The sequence below is a fragment of the Passer domesticus genome, chromosome 7 (genome assembly GCF_036417665.1).
Source record: "Passer domesticus isolate bPasDom1 chromosome 7, bPasDom1.hap1, whole genome shotgun sequence".
NCBI lineage: Eukaryota > Metazoa > Chordata > Aves > Passeriformes > Passeridae > Passer > Passer domesticus.
The window spans coordinates 48,594,988-48,622,219 of record NC_087480.1 but is presented as its reverse complement, the minus strand read 5'-3'; the positions used below and the strand labels follow the sequence as shown (position 1 = coordinate 48,622,219).

Here is a 27,232-nt window from a genome sequence, read left to right as displayed (position 1 = left end):
ATGCACTGACTGTGAGGTGCCGCCATGCCCAGAAGTTAATCAAATTCTTACAGTAATTTCAAGACCAGACTAAATCAAGACACTTTTATTTTTTGCTTGGCGTATAAAACTGATTCCCATATGAAACAGAAATACATAACTAGCGTACAGTTCATCTGGAGAGGTAGATGGTAAGAAGTTTGACGACAGTAGCACTTTTAGAGTTAGATTTGGCACGTTAAAGCTAAGCTTTTTTACAGACTTCAAACCAGGCCACTCCTTGAGGCATTCTGCCCATACACACATCAGCAGGTAGGAAAAGATGCTAAAAGATCTGAAAAACAAAACCAAAATCTAGTTAGAAAGGTATCTGCTCAATGAAGCAAATCAACGAATACTTGTGTTTCAGAGTATGCCATGGACAACTATTTAGCAAAATATATCCTTTTTTTCCACAGCTGTTTTATTAGTTTAAAAAAAAAAACTTTGAATGAAGTCATACCCAAAGATACAATAAGATAATCAAAGCTCTTATAAAAGAACTGAAGCTTAGTGTCTCCTTGAAACCAAACTGCTAAATGGAAGGATAGAAGAAGCTGTTCCCAGTCACTTTCTGCTCATCAAAACACCAGGTTTCTACTTTGCCTTTGAAAAGCAGGGAATTTGTTGTATAACTAACAAATTACACTTCTTCCTCAGTGAGGTGGTGCTGACTGTGCAAACACAAACACTCCTGGCTCATCAAGAAAACACAAGGAATCACCTCCTTTCAGGAAGTGCCTGCAACAGATACTGCAAAGTGAAGGAGTTCCATGTATAGGTACTGTAACTAAAACAGAAATTAGTTCCATTCCAAAGGCTGTAGCAGAGAAAGAAAATATTAAGCCTTCTATGCCTTGTGTATGCAGGTGTGGTGTGAGACAGAGGAAACACTGTTTCCCTACACTCAGGAATCCAGGACTTTCTTAACCTTGGCAAACCTCAGTGGTGAACTGTATGTGTCACAGATTAAGTAAAGTTTATTTGGCTTTGTGTAAGTTTTCAGTCTATAATGCTTACAGATGATCTGATTTCTTCCTTGGATTAGTGCTTACAACTGGAGCTACACTAGTGCAGCATCTGAGAGTATTTTTTAAATAACAGTAATTAGGAAAAATTCACAACAGAAGTAACTTTAAAAGCTACAAGAACTCTAAAGCACATTTCAGTTATACTGTTGTAATTCACTGCTCAAAACAATGTGGGATGTGGTATTGCTTGTTAAACAGTTAAGGATCAACTTCTATACTGCTACTATTCTGGCCTTTAAACATGGTTATTCTGGTAGTACACACATTGGAACTATTCTACAGTGTGCTTGAGGGGAGAACAATTTTAACAATCAATCTGACTGTGGTCACCATTCTATAACGCTGCTTAACAGCACAATTTACATCTAGCAAACTACAGTTCTCTGGATGATAGAAGCCAGCTACACAACCAGGATTTTTCAAGGTTAAGACTCACTATGAGATTTGTAAGGACTCTGAACTATGGTTAACTGTGTATCAGGTGCTTTGAAATAATGGCTGTGCTCTCATCTCCAGCAGATCCACGTCACACAGCAACAGGGAGCATGGTAAAATCATCATGCATTTACTGTGGTCAAAATAACAGAGCTATTGTGACTCTCTGAATTTTGGTGAAACTATTGTGGATCTAAAATTCACCTTTCTAAAGAAGTTAGCCTAAAATCTAGTCACCAAAATGGCAGATGAGTGAGTAGTATTCCTGGTGACAGCAGCAGTATGAAAGTTCTGCAATGAAAATCCAAATGGGTATTCCACTGTTTCTAGTTATCTAAACTGCTGCCCCTGTAGTAGCTTAGTTGAGTGGCATATGGGCTTTTAATAGTAAATACTTCTTAAAAAGTATATACTTTTTTCTTTTGGCAGAGAGGGCATCTCCCCTGCCAACAGTGGTCAGTGCTCTTCTTGGGGACCACCACCACTAATCTCTTTTTGGAACTGTTCTCTAAAAGCTTAAGAACTGAAGTCTGTTTTATCTGCTACAATCAGGATTCACCACATATGCTGTCAGGCGATTAATTCTATGTGAGAAAAGGGAAATAACACCCTTACAGAGAGGAAGATGCAGCACAGTTACTGTAAGTCCAAATAGCAGCTCAGTAGTATCTGGTCCCACCATTGTGCTACACAAACTGGTGGAAGCTCTGCAACAGCAAAGTGCTGCTCATAACACCAATGGCCAGCACGTGTCCAGTACAGAGCTGTGCCCAGAAAAAGGGAGAAGGGACCAAAACCAGGGATCTAGACCAACACCAGCTGCACAAGTCAGATGTTTCTGAGTGCCTTTCATACTGCCTGTCTCTCATTTAAGTGACAAAAGAGTTTATGAATTGTAATTCAAGAACTTACCACTGAAAGATACTGAAGTAGTTCATATAATTACAAAAATGAACAAACTTTCTGGGGTCTGAATGGATTTGTACTTGATGATACTCCCGTCAGCAGGGGATCATGTTGTGCATTCTGCAGGCAGAATTGCTTCAAGTCAGCTGCTGCTTGAGAAACCTAGTTACAATAAAAGCTGGCATTAGAATTCACTGAACACTCTTTACTGAGGATGTGGTTTTTACATTGCAAAGTATAAAGAATACTACTAAATTATTCTGCAGTATAGTTTATGTAGATTTTATGCAATAATTTCATTGTAGTTCTTTTGTTTCAAAGACAAAGGAAGATGAACAATGTAAGAATGAGAAGAGATTTGGAAGTTTAAATTTCCATGTTAAACTTTTAAGTATGAAGGGTGACACATGAGCAAGAGCTTGGATATTACTTAAATATATGAAGATCCTTGTTCTAGCATAAACAGTTCAAAAATACTGTCTGTGATTTAACATGTTCTACTCAACTGAACTCGCATTTCAGGCTCCCTTGGAAAGCCATCCTTATGATGAGATAATGGGGTTCTGAGCACCCTTACAAGGGGTTTTTGTCATGCTGTACCGTGCTAAAAACTGATCAGTGAAACTTCTTTGTTTTGCTTTTCTTTGCTGTAACTCTGAACTTATATAACAGAACGTTCAAAGTTTCAATAAGTTGCATCTTCCGCTGACACTCGGTGTGTGCAGTTTGCCCGGTTTCTGTGCCGTGCCAGGCGCGGTCTCGCCCCGGCGCGGCACAAGTTCACTGCACTCCGTGTGCCTGGCAGCGACATCTCCATCTTGCCGTGCCGGGGCCAGCCCAGCCTGTTGTGTGCCTCGCCTCGGGCGGCCGCTCCGCAGGGCCCGCAGGAAGGGCGCTGCTCGCTCCGAGGGCACGGGCGGGCAGCGCGGCCGCGTCCATCGCCCGGGGCAGCGCTCCGGCCGGGGAGCGGGCCCGAGGGGCGGCGGGGAGCGAGCGGCCGAGCCCCGGCCAGGGCTGGCGGCTGCGCTGCCGACCCGGGCTCGCCTCGGCCGGGGAACCCCGACGGAGCCCCGGGAGAAGCCCGGGCACCGCGCCCAGCGGGGTCCGCGGGGCGGGGCAGGTGGGAGCCGGCGGCCCCGGCCCGGCCCCGGCGCGGCGGGCGCGGCCCCGGGGCGGTGAAATGGCGGCGCGTCCGCCCCGTCCCGTCCCGTCGCGGCCCCGCGCTCACCTTCACGCGGGTCACACTCGCCTCCAGGCGCAGCTGCTGCACCACCTTCTTCATGGCCGCCACGTTGGAGGAGCCCGACATGGCGGGGTCGGCGGTGGGCTCGGCTCGGCACTCCGGCACTCCCAGCACAACTTCCCGGCGCGGCCACAAGTGCCCGGACCGCGGCGCCTGCGCAGCCGGGGCCGCTCCGTGCGCCCGGGACGGGACCCGCCCGCGGGCGCAGAAACAACCCCCGCCCTCACGCCCTGAGGGTGGCACTGGCCGGGGAGGCGGCTTTCGCACTTAGGTGGCGAGTCTTGGTGATAATATCCACTGGGTTCCAAGTTTGGAGGTTATGTTGAGATGCAATGAATGAAGTTCCTAACTTAGTTCGTGCTGGCAGTTTGAGTGCTGCTGTAGCCTGGAGGATCAGTTTGCTAGTCCCCGTTCATTGCAGAAAGTGCCCGGGGGCGGCAGTGAAGCGGGGCATGGGGTGACATGCGAAGGGCAGCATCTCTCCTGCCGGCAATGGCAGGAGCCCGGGCTGTGCCTGGGAGTGACGGGGCAGCGATGGGTGCCACGCTCGGGCCTTTGGCGGCAGCTCGCCAGTAAAGACACGGGCCCTGTTGAGCAGGTATTTCCCACTGACATCAGGAAATCTGAATTCCACAGCGCCAGAGTGAGACTTGGAAGGTCCGGTCACTCGTACTCAGGACCAGGTGAATTAGAAGTAGCTGGGGTAGAGGCAGGAGGAGTAGGGGGATCTCCTGTTGAGAGCAGAACACCTGAGTTCAGCAGGTGAAAATCCAGAGCAGGTTTGTAACCTCAGAGGGGCTGGAAGAGCCTTCACAGCGAGAGCACCAAGGAAACTCCTAACAAAAAGAGGAAGATGGAAACAAGGGTTTTAGCAGGGCCTGTTGGAATAGGACTGGGGGAATGGTTTTAACCTAAGAGAGAGTTGCTTAGAGATGAAGTTTTTTTTATACTAGAGATGGTAAAAACCTGGAGCAGATTAACCAGAGAGGTGGGAGATGCCCCACCCCTGGAAACATTCAAGGTCAGATTGCACTCGGGGGTCTGTCAACCGGGCCAGGTGGGAGGTGTCCCTGCTCCATGCAGGGCTTGGACAAGCTGACCCTCAAAGGTCCCTTCCAACCCAAACCGTTCCATGATTCTTTCACAATGTTGGGACAGAACCACAGTTATAATTTATGGAAGTATTTTTCTGACATGGTTGCCCAGCGCAGTCACGTTTCCTCAGAACACTGGATTTGGCTGGCACAATGTGTTTGCTGCAGTTCACAATAATTCACTTTATCAGATCCAGGTCCTGCAAGAATCGCGTTTTGTGGGGGTTTAGGTCTGTGTCTTTAGGAAAACAGTGGAATTGTGTAGAAAATTGTATACTACCAAAATATTTTTATGAAAGGGAGAAAACGTTAAGAGGAAATGCTCTATGGCAGGTCTCTTAGAGGTGCATGGGTATGATTTAGCAATTCCCCCAGTTACTTAGGTGATAGTCACTTGTGTAGAAGGTGTGGTTGATTCTGTTTGCAGTTAGCTGGAAGCTTTCTGCCTCAGCACAGACACAACTTCTGTTTTTGTAAGTGGAATGAAGATTAGTAAATGAAAAAAGGATATTTATGGAGGAACTTCTGTCATAACAGATTATCATGAAACTCATTCTTAAAGAATGCTTCAATCAAGAAGAAAATTAGAAAGCCCACCTGGCATTTGCTGTGGTCACATAGAGGGACCAACATGTCATTGAGTCAAATGAGACCTCAAACTTCACAGGTGAGAGTTTTTGTACTTTTCCACACAGATTTTTAGATTTCACAAACAAAAAATAAGAATACATTAAAATAAGAATACCTGAGAGGGAAGAAAGGTGTGCTTTTAAAATAGTATATATATATATATAAAGAATTATTTTATAGTTCATATTAAGTAACTCAACACTTACAGAAATATTTAATATAGCTAATTTGCATGGCTTTTAGTTAAAGGGAAATGTGTCATCCTTGTCAATACTATCTGACTTTTACTAAAAATATCAAGAGCTGGAAATTAGCAGTGCAACAACTACCACGGGTCCGAACACAGCCCAAGTGAACCTTGCTCAGCTTAGTTCTTCTTTTTGCAGACATTAGCAGGAACATTTTTTGTGTTTCCAAGGTAGCTAATATTATTAAAACCAGTCAGGAATATTTTTAATTTTTTTTTCTTGATAACACAATAAAGTTGTGGTACTATTTGAATCAAGCTTTCAGGGCTTTGCATTTTTAATGAGATAAACAAAGGTAGGATTTCAGCAGAGGGATTCTTGTAGTCATGACACTCTCCAGAGTATCAGCTGGTTTTGGTGAAATCTCTCAATTTCTGCCACAGTGATACACAGCAGTAGCACAGGCTCTCTGTTATCTCACTTCCATTGGGGAGCTTGTTCTAATGTGACTTATTTTGATGCTGTCAGCTGGCACTCAGTCACAAACTACTCTGCTGTCACTGTTCTCACAATCTGGTCATCGCTGTGAGACAGCCTCCCTGTTCTAGTCCCTGTGCTAATACCAAAGGAACCATTCCTGCTACAAAAATTGAAGTCCACCTAAACAAAACAAAGTGTTTAAGAAGAGGATGATAATACATTTACATCTGTTCTTTTTTCTAGCTGTTGGAACTTCATGTTTTTTATGTCCCAGCTGAAGTGTGGAACTTCAAGCTGAATACAGTTCCTGTAGCTCTTACTAGCAAATTCATCTCAGCTGGATTTATAAGGTGAGTGTAGTTTTAGGTTTCATGTACATAGTAGGTCCTTCACGCTGTCCTTCAGTCCAACTTTTAGTCCAACTGTTGCTCTTGGGAGCACAATTACATCTGCAGCAGAAACTTGTTGTCTAATTAAATTTCTGGGGTGCAAGTGGTGACCATAACTAGCATTATGTTAATTTGTATTGTATCAGGCTTAGCTCCCTTGCAGCCCATGGTGTAGACACTGAGAAGCAGTTCCAGAGCGGTGCTAGTATTTCTGTAGAATGATTTACATTGTAAAATCATATCTTATATTCTTTCTCTCTCCTTGAGCCTGATTATCAAAAGCTGGAATTCTTCTGGGCAATAGGCCAGCTTCAAGAGAGTGGCTTGATGAAGACAGGATAGCCTGTCAGTTCCCAGGATCAAGGGGATGATGATCTGAGCTCTCTCAGTCCGGAGAAAAAGCTGAAGCCTTGTTTCTCAAGGGGAAGCATTACAGTCCACGAACCAGCAGCATTTCCTTTTTCTTCTTGAAAGAAGAAAGTGAAAGGCTGTAAGAACACCATGTACAGTGTGTGCTCTCAGGTAGCTGTTTAAAGGACTTAGTGAAAGAACACCCTGGTTCCCAGTCCTAGGCTCAAACCTGGCACAAGGAGTTGTATTTTTCATCTGTCATAACTTTGAAAGTTTTTTTAATATTTCTAAAACACATTGCTCACAAAATCTAGTATCTAGTGTGAGGAGAAGTTGGAGAAAAATCAAATAATGTAAATATGTGTATTGAAACTGAGCTTTTACATACACCTTGTCTACATCTGTGCAAAACCTGTCCATTCAGCTAAAACTGCAGGGAATAGAGGTTTTAATTAGTTTAAATTGAGTATTGTATTATTCACTTTAGACAATATACAGTGTAGTTGAAAAGACTGACAGCAATCAGGTAGGAGCATGTAGGGCAGAATGTATTCATTCTCACAGCTGCTTTTGTTGAAAGGCTGCTCAAAACCAGAGAAAATAAGTGCATATACCCATTTTCTTTGCTGTTTTAGTCTGCAGCAGAGGTACAGAATACATATCTGAAGTGGTAACTTCATTTCACATCATGGACAACTGCCAATGCCCTATATTTTCTAGTATAAATTTTTTTCACTGAGGCATCAAATTAAATTATGATCCTCACTGATTTCAGTGGGTTTATATCTGCCTGGATATTGTTGCTTGCCAATGACTCTTAGATAATTGCTAATTAATTCTTCTATGGGTACTGTGCAATGTTGCAGTACATTAGCATTAACATAACTAGTAGCTGGCCAGTGAATCACTGTCTTCAAAAATGAAAAATATTTTTTTAAACTTCTTTTATTGTAATCCAGGAGAGGGAATGGCAGCCTTGCTGGTACTCCTGTGGCTTGGACGCTGTTGATAGCTCTGTTGTTCAGTCAGCTTGACAATCCTGGTGCTGTCTGAGTCAGCTTTCCAAAGAATTCCTAGGTCAAAGTACAGGCCATTTCCATTAGCTGTGAAATTAGAGGAAGATGTTAAGGGTGTAATTGTCTATGGCTCTGAGTTCTTGTTCCCATAAATTTGATTTCTTAGCCTCTGTGAGCTCTTTTTTTTCATTCCTCATTCCTCACTACAGAAGCCAAACTTTTATTCTTTCTAGATGAGATGGCTGCAATGAACTTGTTTGCATTACATTTGAAGGGACACCCTGAAGCAAGTGACTTGTATGTGACTGTTTTCTGCCAGCCAGTGGCAGCAAGTGACAGACTAATATTATTGCATTTTCCTAGCAGCTGCATTGGCAAATAATTTTGTGATAAATTTCTGCCCTATATCTCAGGATCTGGAGATCCCCTATTATACACTGTAGAAGTGTCCACTCTGCAGACTTTGGTCTCCTCTGCCTTGTGCCTGTGCTCCAGGGCACTTTTATGATCTTGAAGAGGGTCCTCTAAGTTCAAGATACTTGAAGTAATACAAGGCAAGCATTGTAGCCCACTGAAGCATTGTGTTCATGAGATGAAAATGGCAATGTTTTTCTACATGCTTGAGGTGTGAACTGAAGGCCTATAGGGCTGCTTGCAAGTGTAAACAAACCTTGACAGGGTAATGTTGAAGACCTGTTCAAATGGAAGAGCTGGCAGGTTCCTGTCTGTACTGGTTGCTAAGAATGGCATGTGCTATCCCCCAAGCTGTGCCTGTGCATTGCTTGAGGAGTGAGAGCTGTCTGGGCCAAAATCATCCTACCACTTAATCAGAGTGGCTGATTAACAGTCCCAGGCCTGCATTTGTTCCCTGTTTTTTTATATGGCAGCTTAGAACAATTAGAATTGCTTATGCTGTGCTGCAGTGCTTTGGTATGCCTCTGGCACATTTGGATTTATTGTGCAGAGATGCTCTTTATTCTGTAGTCATTTTTCTACTGAGCTCATTACCTGAATATTTGCATACTTTCAAGTAGTATGTTAAATGATGCAATTCATATTTCTGTCAGTATTCTCATCCTCAAATTGTGGTGGAAATGTTCACACTGCAGTGTTTGGTTTTTATTTAGAATACATTTGCATGCACACATGCACACACCCAACTGCAAATTTGTGCTGGAAAAGACAAAAGCAAAGGAATGTGCCTGCTGCTTAAAGTGGGCATTGCTGAAGGCTCCTCTGGCCCTGGGTGCTTGAAGGGAATAATGTTCAACAGTCCTGGTCCAACCCCATAAAATTGTGTCATTTAAGTGGAAACTGTGTCACTTATATGGAATTGCACGACTGTAGCTTCCAGTGGTGTCATTCATCTGCAGATGAGCAACAGCATTCTGAAGAAGTAAATTTCATACTTTGTCTGCTTTCATATTCTCCCTTTGTATGGGGCTGGTCCAATGAGAGTCTGGCTGGTTAATTTAGGACAGCCCTTACAGTGCAGTGTTCTGAGTGCCACACCAAGACCCTCTGGCCTTGCTGTAACTGGGTTCAGTTCTAGCACATAGTTCCCAGATTTGGTCATTCTGCCTGTGCAAGCCAGCACGTACAGACCATTATCTTCCCCCTCCTACTAACTAGCCATCATTATTTGATCTTCCAGATGTATTAATGAGTGACAACATTCTAGGGTGTCTCCTCACATCACATTAAGAGTGCTGCGGGGGAGGCTTGGAGAGTACCTGGGTGGAGTGACCATTGCAGATGAATTCAGATTTTTGAAATGCATTGGGAGGAAACTAGCAGTGGTAAGTTAATTTTTTTTTTTCTTTAGTGCTCTTCTGTTTTATAATGTAAAGCAGAGATTTCATTCCTGCAGATGAGATAATATCACACAAAGTAGAGATAACTTTAGGGCACTGTTAGCATTTCTTTTAAACATGCTGCAGCATAAGCTCTTGTCAGAGAACAAAGGCAAAGCTGGACAGTTGTATTAAAAGTGCCCTTTAAAGCAACAGGTGTAATTAGTTGCCATCCAGTGAAAATATAATGGTTTTGGTAAGTCCATGGATTAAATATGATAAATCTGGTTGCATTAAAAAAAAACCCAAACCCATAAGGCCATTACTACTGTACACAGTTGGGAATAATTCAGTTGACAAATTTTCAATGGAAGCTCAGTCAGAGTTCCTCTAATGGCTCCTGCTGTGACCTGCCCAAAAGCATTTAAGACATCATTCTCTGAATGAAAACTTCTCTGGATGTTCCACTGTTTTGTCCCATAATACAGTCTGAAATGTAAGTAATAAAACCCCTACATGTGTGAGTCATAACTATTCCTCACATCAATTCTACATATATATCTTACAAAGTTTAGCTAAAGATTCAATAAACCTCAAAATTAGTCCAACTGAAAGTTTGTTCATGTAACACACAAAGATTTAAGTAATTTATGTAAATATAGAATACTTTTTCTATGTCTCATTTCACCTCTTTCTCATGGATTTGTAAATTAACTACAAGCAGGAAATTTGGTGCCATTCTTCATTTCTAGTTGAATTATCACTAGAATCACTCTCACAGAAGACTAGAATAAATACTAAATCATATGCAAAAACTAGGTGGAAAAACATGAAAAGAAACTTAAAAGACACAATCCAAATTGGAAAGTATGCATATGTTTCCAGTGAATTGAGGTCCTCTTCACTGGATGATAATAAGTAAGATAATTAATTTTCTTCTCCACATAGTTCAGAAATAAATGGAGACATTTTCCAGCCTTTATAATGTCAGCAAATGAATAAAATATTTTATGTTAATAGAGAATTAAAGATACTGGTAACATACATGAGGATTTATAGAGCCAAATGAAAGATATAGTTTTTCTTTGAGGTATTTACTGTTGTTTGATGTTTAACTTTATAACAAAGTGTAAAGCAATAAACCAACTGCTTTATTTGTTGTTTAGGGTCATGGTAACCTCATTGAATTACATCTCCATGATCAAATATTTGTGGAGTGTTCTCTCCCCTTAGTCTTCTCTTTCACAACTCTAATAATGTAAGCAGAACTAAGAGCTGTGCCCTACTTGCAAGCAAGGGTCTTTTCAATGAAAAGATAAACTAAAATCGTGTTCATTTGCTCTTCCTTTTTTGCATATAACCTCTGTGTTTAATTCAATATAATTATTTGAATGTAGGCTCAGATTTCTTTTCCTTACATTGGAGCACATCTTTCAAATATATATTGACTATTTTAGACTTTGTTTTTAGGACAACTATTAAAATGTGAAAGTGTATGTCACAAAAAATATGAAGGAAAATGACAAATACAAGACAACATAGGATAATATTAGATTTTTTTCCATATACATTCAAGATTTTGCAATACTGTATTATGGAAGTAGAGAAAATTATGTGAGACTTAGCATTTCTGTCCAGATTCAACTTGAAGCCACTTTTGATAAAGAAAGTTGCAAATTTTCTTTTCCTGTGATTGTTGGATCCTTTGAACCACAAGAGAAAGTGCAAAGGATAAAGAACCATTCAGTATATGCATGTAATCTTGTGGGTCTGATTAAGATTTTGAAAAATAGGCAAAGTTTCAGAACTCTGTCAGAAAATACAAATGTACTCTGAGATACTTTTATCTAATAAGGCCACTGCAGTTTATAGTGATGGTTGTAAAAGCATGCAGTATGTAAAAATGACAATAGAACGCATGTGTCACATGCAACACTATGGATGAAAAAAGTATTGTATTTGTTATGTTTCCATACTTTATCTTCCAAGGTGAAAGCAAAGCAGGAAACAGAACTGGAACTGAAGTCATTTGCTCCTCCTTATGTAAGTACTGAATGGCTTGTTAGGTACCATTTTCAGAAATTTTACTTTGCACATTTTCTATGTCCTGTCTGATGGATATACTCTGTAATTTCAGGCACTTTATCCTGAATTATATTTATTACCTGGAGTGGAATATTTTGAAGATGTTTATCCATTGCTATCATCACCTCAACAAAAACATCACATTAGTGAAGAAGCTAATAGGTTTGGTCATGGATCAAGATTACCCAGCCTTTCCCAACAGAAACCTGAAAAAGGCAAACGATTTTTAGAAAGTGTACGAAGCAGGCATCGGGTAGAAAATCTGGAAGTGCCGAGTCCTGTGAAATGGGGTGAGAAAGAGCCTGTTCCAGTTTCACACACAAACCATAAGCAAAACAATAACAACAGGATTCCAGAAAAACAGTTTGAAGAAAAAGGTAAGCTTAACCAGTGTAGTGAAGGAGGGTGATGAATAAGAAGAAAAATAAATATTATGGTTAACATTTACAGTTAAATAATATCTGTTTCATATTATCATTTATGCAGATCAAAGTGGATCTGATGGATCTCCCTTCACACCAAGCCATTCAAATCCTGCAGACCAGGAGTCTGGAAAGTGTGAACTGGTGTTACAGACTTCTGAGCAGAATCATCTCAGCCAAGATCAAGAAGCCTGCAGTGCTCCTAAGTGGAATGACAAAGCCAAAGGAACTGCTCTTACTCATGAAAACCACAGTGATGAACAAGGCCAGGGTCACCAAAGACCCCAAAATCCCATTAAATATCAAAAGGGTACACATGTTTGTTTGGGTGGTGGTTTTTTTTTTTTTTGGTGGTTTCTTTTTGGGTTTTTTTTTGGTTTTTTTTTTTTTTTTTGCTAAAGCAAAGTAAAGCTAAGCTTTAAGAAATCTGTAATTAAAGTGTAAGTTGCAATAGCACTATGAGAACAATATTCCATTTTTTAAAATAATGATGATATCTTTCAAAGAGATGTGGTTTTACCTTGTGAGTCCTTCACTATCCCTGTGTGCTGATATAGAGAAACACTTTACTATAGTTGATACATTTGCCTAATCACCAGAATTAGTCAGATATAAATTCTAATAACAAGAATACCTTTTTCCCCCCCTTGATTTCTTTCTTCAGTTATTCATGGAGCATTTCCAAATCCTAAAGATAACACCACTTGCTGTGTTGATTCACTGAATTTCCAATACAGGTTGGAAAGTCCAGTCATTGACAATCAAACCAGCCTGATTTTTGCAAGTGTAATCTATGTATTTTTTGTCATCACTATCCTGTCACAGAACTAGCAAACATGGAAAATAATGAGCACCAAAAAGATACCAAATTAAGAAGAGACAGAACACGAGATGCTGAAATTCTTAAAATAATGGAAGACCAAACTACAGATTATGTCTACAAAAAACAAAGGTTAGCAATAATGCATCTCCTAAAATAATAGATAATATTAATTCACCGATACAAACTTACTTTATGGACTTCAAATAAGTAAAAGAAAAGGAGGGGAAAAAACATTTTGGTCAACGAACTTTCACTTCTTTTTTGATTTTATCTTAGCTTGCAGCAAAACAGAACTAAGAGAACTAGAGTTGGTCTTGGTGAAAAACTGGATAATCAGGTATGTTTTTCAAGGTAACATTCCTAGTAATTTTGAGCAATAAATATAGTCCTTCACCTAGAAACAGTCTAATTTTGTAAGACTGGTGACTCGTTATAAACATGAAAGATTTGAGAATAATTGAGAAAAGTTTAACCATGCACTGCTACTTGGCAGATTTTCTATGAACATCAACTATATTTCTAAACAATTAAAATCTGCAATGACAAATTTTAGTTTAGAAATTGGAAGTTTTTGATTACATAATTAACAAACCAGGTGGCCATTTTAGGGCCTTTAGTTCCTGGTCTTGCATGGGACTGTCAGTGACTTGGGGGTTATGGCCAGGGACAAGAGCCAGTAGCAATAGTCTGTAGTTTTGTCTGTATGTTCTCTGTGATGGAAGTGTCCAGTGCTCTCATTTTGTTTGCTGACATCCAGCTGTTTGTAATTCAGTGGTCATGGGTACTGGTAACAGAATAAAAAAGCCTACCTGCAGAAGTCAAATTCAGCCCTCTCATTCACTCAGGCCACTTTCAGGGCATGTGTCTCATGTAACTATTCAGGATTATGGTTCTGTACTTAGAGTTGTGTCTTTTTCCTCTATAGGCAGATGAAAACAAGCAAAATCATCTTACTTGTCCTAAAGAGTGTATTTCAGCTCCTGGTCCACCTTTTTTGGCACTTACTGTAAATCCAGCTCAAGTTCCTGTAATTCAGGCAGCAAGTGAGTACATGATTCCAAGAAATTGCAAGGAAGTGAACTTTTAATCAAGACTGAAGAGTCAATGAAGACATAAATACCTACACTATACATGCATTAATTCACAGTATTGTTACAAATTTTAATTTATGAATAGAAAATTCTAGGTATTTATGATTGCATGGGCTGTCCTAAAGCTTGGCATGTTCCCAGCACTAGAAAACCCAGCTTGTCAAGTGGATGGAAGGATAAAAGGAGGGAGATCAGATGAAATACTGCAGGCTCAAGTGAGAATGTAGCAAAGAAAATCACAAGTAGTGTTGCTGAGGAGGAGGATAGTGAGAAGTTAAGTGTTAGACCTATTGTTGCAGACTAGTGGAAGTCTGAGATACTGTCCTGCAAGCTGGAGTTTAAGGCAAGATTTCTCTACAGTTTATATTGCAATGTATTTTAAGCAGGAAATAGTCTTTTGGAGGCTTTTTTGGCAAGAGTTTGCAATGTATGGAGTGAATATATTTCTTGATTACATAGTTTTAGTGATACATTGTCTAAACATATAGAAAGATGTTTGTTTGCATGTGTGTGTGCATGCTGGATTTCCCCCTTTTTCTAAGGCACCAGCCCTTCTGAAAAGTTAGAGTAAAATGAAGTTGTTTCTACTTCTGTTTGTTCTGACAGAGCTTTTGGCATAATTTGTGATGAGTGCATTACAAAAGTCTTGACTGATCCATTGTACTTAGAGTATTCAAGTGCTTGCTAAATATAATTGTAATATCTTTAGAAAACAAAATGGCAGAACAATTACAACAAATGAAGAAAGACAGAAGGCACATGGAAAAAAATAGAGAAGAACTGAGAAAAAAAGCTAAAGGGCTACTGGAACAAAATAAGCTGAGGAGATACCATGGTACACTTTTAATTTATTTTTGAGTTTGGAGTGATTGAGAAATTACACTGAAACCAATGTGAAAATATTTGTCTCCTTGGAGCTTAATTACAGAGAGAGCAGTTTGCTAACCAATAGCTCCAAGAAGACTTATTTTGTGTAATAGCATGCTAGAAAAATTCAAGGTTGCAATATTTGCTTCCCCTTTTTTTTTTTGTTTTGTTTTGTTTTGTTTTTTGGTGCCACGTCTTATAAAGTTAAGGCTGTTCTGGCTTTCATAAACTATTCAAGTTGTGTCTCATGTATGTGCAGTGCTCAGAGAGCTACTGCAGGCTGCTTCTCTCTGAGGCCCAGGGCAGCTTGGCATATTCTAATCCTGCCTTTAGCTTACAAGGTGCTTACAGAGGCTTGTACTGTGTTGATAAGGCTTCAGGTAAATTGCAGCATGATAAGTTTTGTTCCTCCTATCCAATGGTATTCAGCTTATGACATGGAAGTTCCAAGCCTGTTGTGACAAGCTTGACAAGCCTTGGTTTTTAACAAGGTCAAATCTCATTGAAATTTCATACAAATTTTCTTAATAAAATTATTTTCAAGTTTATATTTAAAACTGTATCCCTTAAGTCATATCCCAGTTATACGGAGATGAAATTTAATAATTTTGATATTTTGAGAGCTTTCTGTTTGTGCTTAAATGTAGCTAAGTCATTACAGGTCCCAAATATTTCTTGTAGCTCACTGGAAGTTATTCTTTCAGTTATTCTCTAAGAACACGGCTGCACTGCACCCTGCAGTGTGGGGAATTTGTATTTTAAAAACCCCAAACTTGGGTGTGTGAAGCAGTAACTCTGTAGTAGCATGGAGCTGCAATTCAAGCTAGAGATAAGCCCTAAATGGCACCTGCATTGCCTTAAATTATATTGTCCAGGTAGGTAAAGCAAAGGTTATTTCACAAGGATTCAAACAGCTTCTGCAGGTTCTCTAGGAAGCATCTGTACCTCTCAATTTTTTTTATCAGACCTGTAGAGTTTTGTAAGTAAGGGCAGGCAGCAAGCATGTTTCTTTACAAGATATTAAAGAAAGAGCATTTTCTGCAGTAACAGCCAGCTGAGTCTGTATTTAATATCCTCCTGAGACTGCCCTGCTGACAGGCACTCTCAGTTACCTGGCACAGAGTCATCCTCCACCAGCTGAGATCTTCTGGGTAAGTTTCAGTTGTCCTGCTTCTATAAACTATGCCTTGAAAGAAGGGATTCATTAAAGAATTGCAGGTATGCAGTGGCCATGAGACTGCCACAGCACATACAGGGGCATTCATGTGCCCCCTCTTGACAGCACATTGACAACATAGGAGGGATCATAGTGAAGTGTGAAGGTAACTAACTCTTTCCCATAATTTTGAATGTCAGATTGAAGCTGCTCAAAATCTCTGGCCATGAAGAGCATAAATTTGGCCTAAATCTACAATGTTACATTTTCTGGTACAGTAGAGCTGTGGGCTTCAGACTCTGCTGGGCATACCACTCTTCACAGGAGCACTTAGGAGCTGCAGAACAGCCAGGCTGAATAAACTTTGGGTTTGGACACTGTGTTTTATCTCAGTGGACAGATAGAGCCTTTTGTTACAGGTATATATGTGAAAGTTCAGTTGCATTTAGAGTGAATGTAATTTTAATGAATATTTTTTTCACTAAATGTTTATTTTAAAGAAACCTCCTGCCATGTTTGAGTGTGCATTGGCCAGCTGCAGCTTGTGAGGTGAGCTGGTCATGACTGTCTTCAGCAGATCTTACAATAAGGTGAACAAGACCAAACACTGTTACTGTTTTCCTGTGCAGTTCGTGAGGCATGGAAGAAGAAGTACTTCGAAACCAAGAAAGCTACAGTTTCACTAGAGGAGACTTTAAACAAACTGCAACAAGACTTCGAGCTTTACCACCAGAAAATGCTCCTGCAATTGGAAGCCAGGGAGAGCCAAAAACGACCAAACAAAACAACAGCCTCCAAGGTATTTGCTTGTATTATTTATTATCTCTTTTTTCACAGTCTGAACTTTTTTGTAGAAAATATAAATGAAAGAAACAGATTTATCACCAACCAATGACTTGTAAACTGGCTTTAGCTCAATGATCTGAGGGACAGAGTTCCTTCAAGCCATTTGTCTCAAAAAGTCTGCAGAAGTGGTTGAGTCTGAGCATTTGTTTCTTTCTGCTTTCTGTTGGTAGCTTTTTGTAACAAAATCCCCTTCTGTTCAGTATGGTTAATGGATTGTTCAGTTCTACTTTGTTTCTATCATCCAAGATTTCATCCAAGGAGGCAATGAATCTTTGGAGTATGCAAAATGTATCTGTAGCTTTTGAAGTTGTTGCACTTCAAGTGTTGTGCAACTGTGAGTTTCACAGGAAGTTCAGAGGGATTAAAAGGAGAAAAGATAAAATAAAAGGAGGAAACACCCTTTCCAACAGTTGTGTCTGCTAATTTTCTAAATGCATTAATGGAAGCAAGGCTGTTGAGAAAGCAGAAGCCAGTCTAGGAAAAATAAATATCCCTTTCTTGCATCTGAAAGGTATGTGCATGTACAATCTAAGAGTGTATATTATATACAAACATATTATTGAAGCTATCTTGAAATATCTACAGAATAAAAATATGAATAGGGTTGACATTGCATTACTGGCTGTGTTCAGACACTTTATTGGTCCTTTTGAGGGGCATATCAGGGGTGGGATTTTTTTGGTCTCCCTGGCCAGGCACAGAGAGGCCTTACATGAAGGGTATGCACAAGGCACCGTTCCTACAGCAGTTCTGAAGTGCCAGCACCCCAAAAAGGAGCCAGGATTTACAGAGCTGCCAGGCTGAGCACAGGGGCACTCCCCAGCCCTCCTGAGCCACGTGCAGCCAGGCAGGCATCAGCCACGAGGGAAGGCAGGAGCTGGAAAGAGGTTGTTAGAGGATTGTTTCTGAGTGGTGAAGTAACACCCAGTGAGATGCACTAATGCTGCACTTTGAGGTTTGTTGTTGTTTCACACAGAATGACACAATCATCCGGATTGCTACAGTGCAGCACGAACTCCATCAACTGAGGAGGAAGCTAGATGATACAAAAGTGAGGCTCCTAATAGAAATTAAGGTACTGTGCTTTTTAATTAGAACAGTCAAAATGTGGCAATGTAAAAAAAAAATAGAAATCTCAATTATTAGATCATGTAAATATTTTCTAAACAATATTTGCTTGTTTTATGCTGTTAGTTTTAAGGTGTTAGGTGTTGTGACTTTAGCATTTGAGCTAAATTACTCCAGAACACAGGTTATCAGATGATTTGGAATGTATGGCATTCAAACAACTTAGATACTCAATGTACTATGTAAGCTAAAGTTCACAATCTTGTTCATAAAATTCCCATTTCATTCAAAAGGTAATTGAAGAAATACACCTGGTGTGGTGAGGCACTGAGCAGTAATAAATAGACCATGGCTAAAGAAAAAAAATGGTATAAAGAAAAACAAAATAAAACAAAAAAATGTTTAAAAAGGCTGTCTGAGCAGACCTCTTCATCTGCTTTATTCCGTATCAGTGTTGCCCATGACTCTTTTTGGAAGGAAGAGGTAGTATAGCCTTCACACTGGACAGCTTTCCAGCTCTGAAAGCTTGAAATAGGAGTGTTCTACATCACAGAGATTGCCCATACTCCTGTTTACTGGGTACTCCAGGGTGGTTGTAATTATTATGACTCCTCCATTGTCTAGCAAGGAGTGGAAAGAACAACTAATTTTCCAGTTGTCTCAAAAACATCAGGGCAAAGTACAGAACAAAGTGGTGCTAGAACATGTAAAATTTCAAAGATGAAAGATGTATTCTGTATTCAGCCATCCTGTATAAAATTCAGTCTTAGTTATATAAACCTATATGCATGTCAGCTCCAAAAAAAGCTTCCTTAAATTGCCATTCCTTAAATGATGGGTTCTTTTGCAGATGAGAAAGCAGGCAGCATCTGATTTACGAGCACTGAAAGCGGAACTGACACAGAAGAAGATTCATTCAGCTTTAATTCTCCAGCCCAGAAAATCAGGAATTTAAGAACACTAACATCTGTGAAGTGTACAGCAGCTCTCTAGTGTATGTAAAAGAGAATTTCAGAGCATTTGTTTGTATGTTCTTGAAGTTACTTTGTAAAAAGACATTAACTATATAAATGTTGTGGAATTTGTATACTAGGTGACTGAGGTAATGCAGCTCATTTCTTTTTAAATCTCACTTACTGTAAGATTAGTCAGCTACTTAAACATGCAGTTTAAGCTAGTAACATGTCTAAAGCAAAGCTGTTATCTTTAAAGCGCAAATTAGTTAATTGTGTAACATCCCAGTGGTATGCTGATGTTCTCTGATTAACTACATAGCTACTAAGAAATAAACCTAAAATCTGTAACCTCCTGTTCTTATTTTCAGGCTCACACATTCAATTTTTTAGAAATTATTAAAATACAGTTTCTGTAGAACAACAGCAACAGTTATCCTTTATTTGGCTATTTACTGGAGTATGTTTTTGCCATTATTAATATGCCTATCTATAAACTACCAATGTATCATTACTGTATTATTATGAAGCATAAACAAAATCTCACTTTATTCCATATCTAGCTGGTTTTGTTCCCTCTCTTACTAGGAAAGGCACATGGACATTAACTGTCTTCTGTAGTTTGAAAGCTTGCCCGAAATCTTTCTCTTGGACTAGTATAAAGATGATCCTGGTGCAATTTACTTTTCAGTGTTCTGCCTTTCCTTAATTCCAAGGTCATGCATACTCTAAGATTAACAATTCCCTGAAAGAGAAATCAGAAACCTCTTCATAGGAATTTTTTTCTAGCTCTGCTGTTTGCCTCTTTCCAAACAAGATGTTATTATATTAAGCAAAAGAATAACATGCTAGGAATTAATCTCAGCTAAAAAGCTATCAAGGCTTTATTTATTACTGGAAATTAAACACTCATGGGAAATAAGTTATGGGATGAGAAAATTATGCAGCTCTCAAAAGCACTACCTTAGAAAAGTCTTGAGTCAAACCAGCCATTATCCAATTTATTTTCTTAAAGACAGGACTTAACCAAGATTTTAGTGCTAAAGGATTAAATAAATTATTAAAACTACAACCACTCTTGCTTAATTCAGGGTTCAAGCTCACATTCTCTATTTAAGAATTGTGTCTTATTTAAGATACAAAAGCAGGCTAATAGCTACTGGAAAATCAGAAGCTAAATTTAAAGTATAGTATTATCAATTCATGATTCTTGACTGCTACAGGAAGGAGAGTTTTATTATTAAGTCAGCTGGGCCTCAGAATTTTGCAGGTCAGAAATTCATAGCAGAAGACTCTCAATTCAGCAAATATTCATCTCACAGTATTTAAGCAGTAATACACATTCTGAAGTACATATGTGTGTAGATATATATAAAAAATACAATATAGCAGTTTCTCTTAAGACTTGTAGAGTGGTGTTCTAGTGAAAAGCCTTCTGATTTGTCAAGGGAATTTTTTAGTTTCTGCAAGAGCAGAAACTAATCATCATCACCTGTAATATCAAGCAGACACTTCAGATGAAATCTTCCAGTCCTGTCCTCAGTAGCCATTATGGTAATGGTGCCATACTATGGTAACTCCTTAGCAAGCAAAAAATCCCAACCAATCAGACAAAAAAAACCCAACCCCCCAATCAAACCAAACCAAAATCCCACCAAGCCCAAAACTGACTACATCTACCTAATTAAATAATTTTTTTTAATTAATGGAGTCACTTAAGCAGGGCCTAGTTGCACTTTAATCTGGTTGTGAAACAGTTCTGAGAAGCAGACAAGCAGTGTGGGCTGTAAGCTGTAAAACAAGTAAAGCACAGACAGGGAACACTGTTTACAAGCCTTACCAAAACCAGCATTTTATTCAACAAAAAAATCCTGTAAACACCAGCCAATCTTTACATCACTATGGGTATTTTAAAAAGTTATACAACTTCCTTAGGCAAATTATTTTATGAAAATATGAACTAGAAAGAAAACATAATCTCCTGTTATCTCAGAGGCAATACCCCATAAGAACAAAAACCAGGCTACTGAATGAATCATAGGGTGTGTGGGAAAATAGATATGCAGTTCATTAAATAAGCTTCTGAATTCCAGTTTTCAGGAAGTAAAGTAGTTTGAAATGGAATGAAACATCATCCAAGTCCTCTTCATATTAATGCTTCTTCTTCAAGCTAAGGTCAGAGATTTTCAGCTTTTGAAACTGAGGCATTTATGTGATATATAAGTACAGTGAAACTGGAGTTCACTGAATATTCCTTTCTAACAAAAGCTTTGATATAAATCTTAACAGCAACTACTTCATGTTATGTAATTTCTTCAGTCCATAAAAATCTTTTAATCTAGAAGAGTAACGAAGCTTCAAATAATCAACGATCTGTCTCTCCATTATTCTGTTTAATCTGATTCTAGAGTGACTTAACTAAAATATTGTTTGGGTTGGCAAGTCAGAAGGCTGAGACTGCACCATGTAACACAGGAATAAGTATTGGCTGCACCTGGCAGCTTTAGCAAAGCATCATGATGAGACTGCCCCTGTAAATCCATCAATTGCTCTTGTTATCAGAGACACACTGGGTTCAAGCATTAACTAACTTAGAGTAACTGTGAAAAATTACAAAGATGAGCAGTCTTAAAAAACCTACTGATAAAAAGAACTGTTGTTCCAAAGCAACAACAGAACTTTCTGAAGCATGAAAATACAGCTTTGCATATAAAATAACAATATTAATTTGCATAGGTTTTAAAGTTTTTGTAATCACAATATATTTGTATAGTCAAAATCTGTGATTAGTGTAAGCCAAAATAAAAAAATTACCAATTTTCATCATTGTAAATCACACAGTTCTTATGGTGTCAGAGCTTGCCACATTGCTTGAGTCTGTTGTTCTGCTGCAGTTTCCCTGGAATAGTCAAGACTATTTCCATTCCACATGCCAATGCCCCTTAAGCCTCGACTCTTCACATATGCTGCCTTTAGAGAGATGCTGTGAGGGTCATCAAACCACACCTGGTGGAATTGACCAACAGAATCCTAGAAAAACATTTAAACACTAGTGTCAGTGATCACATTTTCTCTTAAACACAGTTCAAAGTACAACTAAAAACTGAGATATACAAGCTACGTACATTTATATAACATTTTACTGATTTATCAATTATTTGTCACACAGGACAATTAAAATTCTAAGCCAAATATTCTAAGCCAAAAATTATACAATTTTTTAAATTGAAGAATATAAGTTGAATAGTAGAATATAAGTTATAAAACAGTGACACAATTTAACTGAATATATTTAGATGAAAAGACTTAGCTAATTTGTATTTTAAAATTTTTTAAAATAGGGCTAAAATTTCAGACACAGTCTCTAAGCTAACAGGTGAATTTAGTTAGAGATTGTGGGAGTTTTTAAACAATAAACAGTTTTAGAGGAGATTATAAAATTTTATCAAGTTTATGCTGCTTTTACCTGGTCATTGCTTACAACATTTTTTTAAAACCAACATGTGAAACTTAAATAACGTTTAAAGAAACAAGACAAAATGGATACACTGTGGTGTTCTTGTAAGCACAGTCATTTATGGACTCTTTCACTGTGTCTGTGTAGAAAACAAATGCAGAAGAGAACATGCATGCAAGGCACCAAGCTAGGGAAAATTAAGAGCATCTCAGAATAATTTTTAGTTTAAATCATTTATCAACTCATGAAAATGACTTTAACAGTGAAGGATGGAGTTATAGGATGTCTTTGTGCCAAAATGTCCTTTTTGATATGATGCAGTATCTCAAGAAGCCTGGAAAGTAATAAAGATCTTTATTACTCCTGTAGTCTTCAGGCACTGCACCCTCTCTCAGACTAGGAACTGAAGACACAAATTTTCAGCAACCCTTTACTATACCAAAAACAAACCAAAAAAAACCCGTAGAAAACATAAAAGGAAGAATCTAATCCCAATAACTTTATAGCCAAAGATCTATGGTTCATGAATGCTTACTCCATAGCCCAATGGCTTGGAAAAATACTCTTACCTTGTACTCATAAAATGGAGCCTTCTGTAGCTCATCCCACAGCACCCCTGAGAGAGAGCTGTTCGCCTGCTTCATGATGGCTGCGTAGGGCACCTGGCGCCCGGCAGCGTCACTGCAAGGAGCCCCACGGAAAGGCACCCTGGCAAGGGAACACACGTGGTCCTGAGAACAAACAGGCAGGCATCAGTGTCAGGGAAGATATACTCAACTCCAGAATGGAAGTACAGCCAAGAACAATTCACTAAAGGTGTTAGGGCCACAAAAATTCCAAATCTTCCAGCAACTCCAGCAGATACTATTTGTAGAGAAGAGTAAATTAAAACAGCTAAACTTTCTTAATCAATAATCAATACAGGATTGGATGGATACCCTTCAGCTTAAACAGTTGTCTTATCTTTTCCATCTTTAATTGACCCCTACATTTTTCCTAAGTATAATATTTGAGAGCCCCTAAACTGCTATGCTGTAGCAGTTGTAGGTTTGCTATGGTTTGTTGCACCTGTCTTTACAGTGGTGTTGAGAAGGCACAAGTGTTGCAGGGCCTTTGGAAGTCATCTCTTCTCATACAGATAACATTTATAGCTCCTTAGTCAAACACAGTGCTTGGATGTCACGGGGTTCAGGCTGCCTAAGGAGCTAAAATGCCCTGCCTGGTAACACACCGCTCATCAGTTATCAGCCAAGCAAAAGATTCTGTTTTGTGTCCCAGCTTGATGTTCTTATCCATCAGACTGCAGTATTTCCCACTCCAAAAACAAGATTACCAAAATTGATTTGTATCTTTCCAAAGGAAAAAAATTAACAGTTTGATTGCAAACAAATAATCTTCACCTTACCGTGGACAGGTTTTGGCAGACATAGTCATAGCCATACCAGGGGACACCCATCACAAGCTTCTTGGGATCAATGCCCATAGCAATGTACTCTTCATATCCTAGTTTGGAGGGAAATAAAAATTAACATGCATTATTTACTTTTCAAACGCTTTTTATTCTTACAACTAATTTAGAGCCAGAGCCACTGCAGAACTTGCATGATCCCCAGACAGAGGCCAAGGTGCAAGCTGTCCTTTGCCTTCCCTGCACTCTCTAGTGAGTGAGAGACTTGCTCTACTGAGATCCCCAGTAACTACTCCAGTTGCTCACACTTAAAACCATCTGCCCTGAGCAGAGGTTCACAAAGATCAGAGAAATGTTTCAGGTTCTCTGCAATCCCAGGCAGACACCACTGCTCTGGCTGCCATTTGTCATTCCAAAAGCGTTCTTTGCACTCATGGGGTTACAGGGACCAACACACAACTGCTGAAGGTCTGCCTGCAGGCTCATAAGGATCATGGACACTGTTTTCAACTACTGACAGCACATATTTGAGCACACTCAAAGACTCACTGCAACAATGACAAAATAAACCTGTCTAAGAAAAAGCCCTCTTTTTTGTCTACTCCTGTGAGCAAATGGAAATGTTCTGACTCCTGGGGAGCTGCTCTGTCCTCACCAACTAAAGTCTGCAGGTAAGGAGCATTGGCTTTGGCAACACAGTCTGTCCAGATCTGGCTCTGTTCATCATATGACATCACAAATAAGAAGTCACAGGCATCTGCAATCCCAGTGTAGTTGTAGCACCTTTTATCTATGCATGCTGGAGACCAAGCCACATCAAATGTTACCTGAAGGGAAAATGCACAACTTAGTATCAAGTATAGCCCTTAGGAGCCCTTGTTATCTCTTTAAAAAGGTATGACTTTTAAAGACAGTATTTCCCAAATGGTACAGTTTAACACATCTTGATAATAATGAACTATAGAAGAAGCTGCTCATCTGACAAAACAAACAGAAGATAATAAAGTGAGTACCCCATTAGTGAATATATTGCACCAAAGAAATTAAAATATAATATGGTGCAAATCTTGAAAACTTTCATGATAGGTTTACCAAACACTATCAAGCTTTTGCCCCAGAAGGTTGTATTTCAACCTTCAACAATTCACTAAGGCACACTAAAAACTGCCAGCTCACACGTAGCAGTAACATTGTATGTACAAATCTCAGCAAAGCCCATATCTCATTTAAATCCACACAGGTCAAAAAGAGTTATTCTTACAAGATATCACAGCTAACATTCATAATTAAGCATTCACTAGAATATTATATTTAGATCTGCATAAACTTTTTCATATTCATATGCTAAACAGCACTGCCAAAAGTCCTTACATTTCATAAGGTTACATTTGATGTTTGTATAAAGCACATTATTATTACCTGTGATCCAGCTATTTCTCTGTGAAAAGCATCTGTAGTTTCTTTAACAAGCTCTGTCAATGCATAATACTCAGGGGAGGTTTCATTAACTTCTTGCTCTATATCTATGTTAATTCCATCCATATATTGCTTTTTTGCAAGGTCCACCTGTTGGGATATCCATGCTGCTCTTTTAGCAGGATCAACAATTTCCTGAAGAGGTACATCACCTAGACAAGAGGCCTTCAAGAGTTAACATGCCTTTCCACCACAGTAATAGTAGGAAGGAAAGCTTTGTCTTTACTTCACCAAGAAATTTAAACACAACATTAAAAATATAAATACTGGTAAAGTACAAAGGAGTTCATTTTTCCCCCAAGCATAATTTTGAGAAACTACCCCACAAAAGATTACCAAGTTTCTTTAAGAGAGTGGTGTTAAAATGAAGTTCCTTTGGTTTTTCTATAATTTTAATCTTCTTCTGCTTAATACTCTTTTAGCCACGGTAAATTACCTTTCTTGAAATCAAAGTACTTTTAGCATTTTATCTGGTCATATTTAGAGAAAAACGACTTTTGTGTTTAACTTTTGCTGTTTTCCACACAGTAGTCCTGGATTCTGCTTTTTCTCAACAGAGCAAAAAGGTGTTTACAACATGTAAGCTAATGGACTTTGTCTTTCTAATCAGCATTTGTACCTGACAGAATTCCTGAGTATTCATGTTTTAAAACTCAACCACTTCTTAATACAGAGGGATTCATTTAAGTGCAATATATTAAAAATTACTTAAGATCCCTTTCCTTACTTTATCTTTTGGGTACTCCACATAAGATCCAGAATACAGACCCAAGTAACAGGCTTTTTCTTTCCTCCCTCTTCTTCCATAGCAGTGATGTTCCCTAATAAGAGGACTTTTATTAAGATGTCACTGGGATGGTTTGGTTACTACTGTGGCATAATCCACCCTGCACACCAGCACATGCAAAATGTCAAGGGTTCATTAAAGCCTTATTTACTAATTATTAATTAATTCTCCTAATGATTGTAGTACTCTGCACACAGCTGAATGTAAAATGTCAAGGTAATATAGCCCTGTGTACCTTATCTTCTTATTCACGTATCATAAACATCCACACTTTCCCAGTGTAACCAACCTTTCAGTACTATCCTCGAGCCTTTGGAGTGGGCATAGCACATGAGCTCAGGATCGTACTTCCCGAAAGCTGCCACAGTGGTAATTTTTGACCAGTCGTAGGATTTCCAGGCTTCCTTCCCCACATCAAACACGAATACCTGGAAAAGGGGTAGAAAGCACCCTCGTTAGCCCCGAGCGGCTCTCACACCGGCACATCCCCGGCGCCGCCGGGCAAAGGCTGCAGGGATGGCAGCGGGGGGGCGAGAGCGGGGAGCACCGACAGCGCGTCGGGCTGGGCACTGCCCGGGGACCCTGCCTGGGGACACTGCCCGGCCCGGGGACACGGCCCAGGGACCCTGTCCGGCCCGGGGACCCTGCCTGGGGACACTGCCCGGCCCGGGGACCCTGCCTGGGGACACTGCCTGGGGACACTGCCCGGCCCGGGGACACGGCCCAGGGACCCTGTCCGGCCCGGGGACCCTGCCTGGGGACACTGCCCGGCCCGGGGACCCTGCCTGGGGACACTGCCCGGCCCGGGGACACGGCCCAGGGACCCTGTCCGGCCCGGGCCGAGCGCAGCGGCTCCGGTGCCAGAGCGGCGCCCGGGGCACGGAACCTGCTGCGAGCGGCGCTGCCGCCGGGCCCGGCCCCGCCTACGCCGCCAGCGTCCGCCCAGGCCGGGGCCGCGCACCTCGGAGCCGGCGGCGCCCGTGACGGGCTGGCACAGCCGCGGGTCCCGGCAGGGGCAGGCGCGGGCAGGGCCCAGCAGCTGCAGGAGGCCGATGGGCAGCAGCCACCCGCCCCATGACCGCGCCATGGCCGCCGGTGCCGGCCCGGCCGCGCAGCCAAGGCCCCGGGGCGGGCCCGGGCGGAGCCGCGCCCAGCGCAGGGACAAATGAGCTCGGGCGGACGCGTTCACAGAGCAGCTGTTTATTGAAAGGTCGCCCCG

The 27,232-nt window shown here is 40.3% G+C and overlaps 3 protein-coding genes across 8 annotated transcripts; 1 reads left to right on the top strand and 2 right to left on the bottom strand.

Annotated features, from left to right (window-relative positions):
• Positions 1-70: 70 nt before the first annotated feature.
• GNG5 (G protein subunit gamma 5) lies at positions 71-3,789 on the bottom strand. The gene is made up of 3 exons (XM_064428493.1): positions 3,619-3,789; positions 2,397-2,552; positions 71-313 (listed from the first exon to the last, which is right to left on the bottom strand). The coding sequence occupies exons 1-2, from the start codon at positions 3,697-3,699 to the stop codon at positions 2,427-2,429; spliced, it is 207 nt and encodes a 68-aa protein (XP_064284563.1). The 5' UTR covers positions 3,700-3,789; the 3' UTR covers positions 71-313; positions 2,397-2,426.
• Positions 3,786-19,311, top strand: SPATA1 (spermatogenesis associated 1). 6 transcript variants are annotated; one of them, XM_064428465.1, is made up of 14 exons: positions 3,787-3,904; positions 5,265-5,394; positions 6,269-6,375; positions 9,463-9,580; positions 11,564-11,617; positions 11,712-12,036; positions 12,146-12,391; positions 12,907-13,033; positions 13,181-13,241; positions 13,830-13,947; positions 14,705-14,830; positions 16,648-16,817; positions 17,841-17,939; positions 18,783-19,311. In XM_064428465.1, the coding sequence occupies exons 2-14, from the start codon at positions 5,359-5,361 to the stop codon at positions 18,885-18,887; spliced, it is 1,692 nt and encodes a 563-aa protein (XP_064284535.1). In that variant the 5' UTR covers positions 3,787-3,904; positions 5,265-5,358; the 3' UTR covers positions 18,888-19,311. The 6 variants fall into 6 exon arrangements, with proteins under 6 accessions (XP_064284540.1, XP_064284535.1, XP_064284536.1 ...); XM_064428466.1 differs by having other exon boundaries at positions 3,839-3,949; XM_064428469.1 differs by lacking the exon at positions 3,787-3,904 and adding an exon at positions 4,193-4,412.
• A 1,400-nt stretch (positions 19,312-20,711) lies between these two features.
• CTBS (chitobiase) lies at positions 20,712-27,107 on the bottom strand. Its single transcript, XM_064428487.1, has 7 exons — positions 26,975-27,107; positions 26,303-26,441; positions 25,170-25,378; positions 24,406-24,577; positions 23,748-23,845; positions 22,912-23,073; positions 20,712-21,915 (listed from the first exon to the last, which is right to left on the bottom strand). The coding sequence occupies exons 1-7, from the start codon at positions 27,098-27,100 to the stop codon at positions 21,730-21,732; spliced, it is 1,092 nt and encodes a 363-aa protein (XP_064284557.1). The 5' UTR covers positions 27,101-27,107; the 3' UTR covers positions 20,712-21,729.
• Positions 27,108-27,232: the final 125 nt, after the last annotated feature.